This window comes from Hordeum vulgare, chromosome 2H (assembly GCF_904849725.1).
Source record: "Hordeum vulgare subsp. vulgare chromosome 2H, MorexV3_pseudomolecules_assembly, whole genome shotgun sequence".
Classification (NCBI taxonomy): Eukaryota; Viridiplantae; Streptophyta; class Magnoliopsida; order Poales; family Poaceae; genus Hordeum; species Hordeum vulgare.
Window position 1 is genome coordinate 587,762,593 of NC_058519.1, and position 4,312 is coordinate 587,766,904.

General features: G+C 49.8%; 1 protein-coding gene across 1 annotated transcript; it reads left to right on the forward strand.

Annotated features, from left to right (window-relative positions):
* Positions 1-929: 929 nt before the first annotated feature.
* Positions 930-3,087, forward strand: LOC123430649 (aluminum-activated malate transporter 10-like). The gene is made up of 3 exons (XM_045114503.1): positions 930-1,432; positions 1,556-1,696; positions 1,804-3,087. Exons 1-3 carry the CDS (start codon positions 1,078-1,080, stop codon positions 2,742-2,744), a joined length of 1,437 nt encoding a protein of 478 aa, XP_044970438.1. The 5' UTR covers positions 930-1,077; the 3' UTR covers positions 2,745-3,087.
* The last annotated feature ends 1,225 nt before the right edge of the window (positions 3,088-4,312 follow it).

Here is a 4,312-nt window from a genome sequence, read left to right on the forward strand (position 1 = left end):
AACCTTAGTAGCTTCTTTCTTTGCTGCCCGCCGATGTCTCTACGAGTAGGTCGCTTTGGAGACCGAACTTCATGAAGGTCTTAATTTTATAAATTTAAAAAATTAAAAATTTCAGTTAAAAAAATCTAAAAATGAGTACACATGCATATATGGATGCAGTGGCGGACCCAGGATTCAGCCACGTCCCAGGCAGAGTTCAAGCACTGTAACACTATACCTACTGTATGCTCTACATTATACAAAGGAAACTGGTCTCACGTCCAACGCAGCGGCCTTGGTTGCCTGGGGCCTGGATCCGCCACTGCATGGATGTAATGTATATGTGTGTAAAATTTTGGAATAAAATACTTGAACTGCGAGCTGCACAGAGAAAAACAAATGACGTAAGGATAAATAGTACATATGCTAAAAAGGTATGTTTTTAGTGTGTGTAGCTCTTGAATTCACATATTTTGACATGAATATTTACACATATGTACATTATGTCTCTAGGTATATGTGTATTTTCAGAATATTTGAATACTGAAAAGTTTGAATAGTGAAGTTTCTTCATGGAGCTCGGTCTTTGTTTGTCATTTTCGTGCCTCTAACCTCTAGTAATTTGTAACTGCATTACTTTCTTCCATAGTGCATATGCAAGCATGCGACAGAGCTCCAGCTTTTCCCGTCAAAAAATAATAATGATGCGCAGTCTTCTTTCACGAAGCAAGCATACGTTTGCATGGAAGGTACAGCACTAAGCATGGAGCAGTGCTTGTGCGCCAGGTTCGGTCAGCCTTGATGTCCACCCTACACGAGCGTGGCCTAACATCATCCCGGCCCCACATCGGTTCCCAGCAGAAAACAAGTTTCTTCTGCGTACGTACTCTCTCCGCTTCTCTATATATAGCTGACATACATTCCAAGACAGGAGCAAAGACCAGCAGCTAGCATACATTCCTTTCTCGCATCCCGGGCAACTCCTGGAAGTTGGTCTCGATCCTCACCCTTCAGGTCCTTCCTACGAGCAGAGGTCGTCAACTACCTGGACGCCGGCCAATCACCTCCAGAATCAGAGATCACACACAGCAGTAAGCCATGGAGATGGCCGCGGCGACGAGGGATGCGAAGAACGGAGGCGTCCCGGAATGGCGGGTGACGGTGCCGGAGGGCGCGACGGTGACAGTGGAGCACGAGGCCTGCCTGGCCGCGCGTGTGTGGGCATGGGTGGTTACCTTGGTGATCGTGCTCGGGGGCAAGGTGTCCGGCTTCACGAAGCGGATATGGAAGATCGCCGCCGACGATCCCCGGCGGGCGGTGCACGGCCTCAAGGTGGGCCTCGCGCTCGCGCTGGTCTCGGTGTTCTACTACACCAGGCCCCTGTACGACGGCGTTGGCGGCTCCGCCATGTGGGCCATCATGACCGTCGTCGTGGTCTTCGAGTACACCGTTGGTGAGTCACGCACACACGCTCGTACTACGGTGCATCTAGCAGAAGACTGCATTGTTGCAGTCAACGTACGTACTTCGATTGGCTTTCTGATGCTATGATGCTCTCTCATGCATGCACGTGCAGGTGGCTGCGTGTACAAGGGGTTCAACCGAGCCGCCGCGACGGTCAGCGCCGGCGCGATCGCGCTCGGCGTCCACTGGATCGCGGCCAACGCCGGCCACGAGCTCGGGCCGTTCATCCGCAGTGGTTCGGTTTTCCTGCTCGGTAAGTATATATCAACGCGTTACGCGTGCATGTACGTTAATCGCGTATCGTGTGAGCCCTAGCTAATTAACGGTCTTGCTATGCGTTCCGTGCATGCATGCGTGCAGCTTCCATGGCGACGTTCTCGCGGTTCATACCCACGGTGAAGGCGCGGTTCGACTACGGCGTGACCATCTTCATCCTGACGTACAGCCTGGTGGCCGTGTCCGGGTACCGGGTGGAGTCGCTCCTGGCGCTGGCGCAGCAGCGGGTGTGCACCATCGGCATCGGCATCTTCATGTGCCTCTGCGTCTGCGTGCTCATCTGCCCCGTGTGGGCGGGGCAGGAGCTGCACGGCCTCACGGCGCGCAACATGGATAAGCTCGCCGGCGCCGTGGAGGCCTGCGTGGAGGACTACTTCGCGGACCAGGCGGACGGCAAGCAGCAGCCGCCGTCCGCCGCGGCGGAGGGGTACAAGTGCGTGCTCAACTCCAAGGCGTCCGAGGACTCGCAGGCCAACCTGGCGCGGTGGGAGCCCGGGCACGGCAGGTTCGGCTTCCGCCACCCGTACGAGCAGTACAAGAAGGTTGGCGCCGCCATGCGGCACTGCGCCTACTGCGTGGAGGCCCTGAGCGGCTGCGTCCGCTCAGAGATCCAGGCGCCGGAGCACGTCAAGCGGCACCTCGCCGACGGTTGCACGACGGTGGCGGCGCGGTGCGCGCGGGTGCTCGGGGAGGCCGCGAGCTCCGTCAGCGCAATGACTACGTCGTGGAGCCTGGACTTCGCCGTGGCCGACATGAACACCGCCGTGCAGGAGCTCCAGAGCGACCTGAGGGAGCTGCCGTCCAAACTGGCCGAGGAGTCGCCGGCGCTGGTGATCGACGCCGTGCAGCTCTTCACGGTCACTTCGTTGCTGATCGAGGTGTCCACGAGGGTCGAGGGTGTCGTGGACGCGGTCGACACGCTCGCGAGCCTCGCCGGCTTCACATCAGCCGACGACACGAAACCTGAAGCTTCAGAAACTGAAACCAAAGTGATCAATACAGGCTCGGACGAAGAAGCACGTTGAACAGGTTTCGTCGGGCCAGCAGGGCCCGGGTCGGAATTGATCCCAGCCACATGAGTGGAGTCGGGCAGATTAAACTGGTTCCACGATGGCGATCGCGTGCTCTGACATGCCAGTATATCATTCTTTGTCTGATTATTCCTGCTCGCAGCCTGCGTCCTTTCAATCCCGATCGATCGAGCGGCGCCAAGGTGGCCGACTTAGATCACTGGGGAATAAAGTAAAAATAATAAAGATCTACCTGCAGTAAGTCAGTAAGTGTTTAGGAGATCTTACAACACAAAGTGATTACAATGTGGTTATGATCACAAACCAGTTTTTGCTTCTAAATATCACTGTTTATGTATATGGCCGAGACGCTTGGTTAAGCTATCACAGTCTACCAATGAGCTTTGCTACAAGTACGGACGTTTTACAGGATTCTTACAGGCAAAGCTGAGGTGGATTGTTTTGATTGATCATTAGATGAGGCCGGCCCCATCCTGAGAATAAGGGGAAAGATTAGCGAGAGGGAAAACGTACCAGTCTATAACCTCCTGTAAAAAAAATCCGTAGGTCTAGCATTTTTGGTCTACCAATGCACACCGGTAATTAAGAAGAAAAAAATGGGACTAGAAACTAGGACTCCGATACCAATCTGATGTCATTTTTTTTACCATGACAAATTCATCGTTTTTATGGCAAATTATGTTCTCCTAAGACGACAAGTTTAGTTGGCGAATACGACAAATTCATGTCAGTTTATTTATTTATTTTGTCAAAAAATTATCGTCCTGACAAACTAAATTGACCATCATTGTGCCAGTATAAATTGTCATGAAAAATGTCAAATTTGTCATGCCTAAAAGTCTGAAGTTGGAATTTTAGTGTTTATGAAAAACAGTTTACAGTTATAAACACCTTGCATTATGAATGACCTTAATTGTTACATGAAATTCGGATTATTATTTTTAAGCAATCGGTGGTGCTCGCAAAGGTGCATAGACAAAATAAAACATTTATAGTAAGCATTGCTACTTAGATCAAGTATAATAAAATGATGTAAGTAACCTATACAAATATGAATATTATATTGTTGATGAATTGAAAGAGAAAGAAGTGATGCGGCTGTAAAACATATGGCTAACTTTTTCTTTTGGCACTATGACTTATGACTAACTATTATAAGAGCCCATAAGGAAAAGAAGGCAGGTGGGGATAAGAGGATCTATATAGAAAAGAAATACAGATGGCCTTGTGCCTAGACGTCAAAATCATTTCTATACAATTTAGATATCCTATTATACTTCCCCCGTCCCAAAATAAGTATCTCAACTTTGTACTAGCTCTCTAGTACAAAATTGTACTAGCTCTAGTACAAAATTATACTAAGCTTGAGACACTTATTTTGGAACGGAGGGAGTATGTCTTTTCACCTATGTGGCATTGCTTAGCATAGCGAGCGCCATTACAAAGCAAACTATTTCCAATACTTGGCATTGTAAGGTTCACACACACGCGCTCTACAAAAGAAAAGGAAAAAAAATTACACGCACCTAACAGCAAGCACCTGGGTCATGGGAGAACAAAAG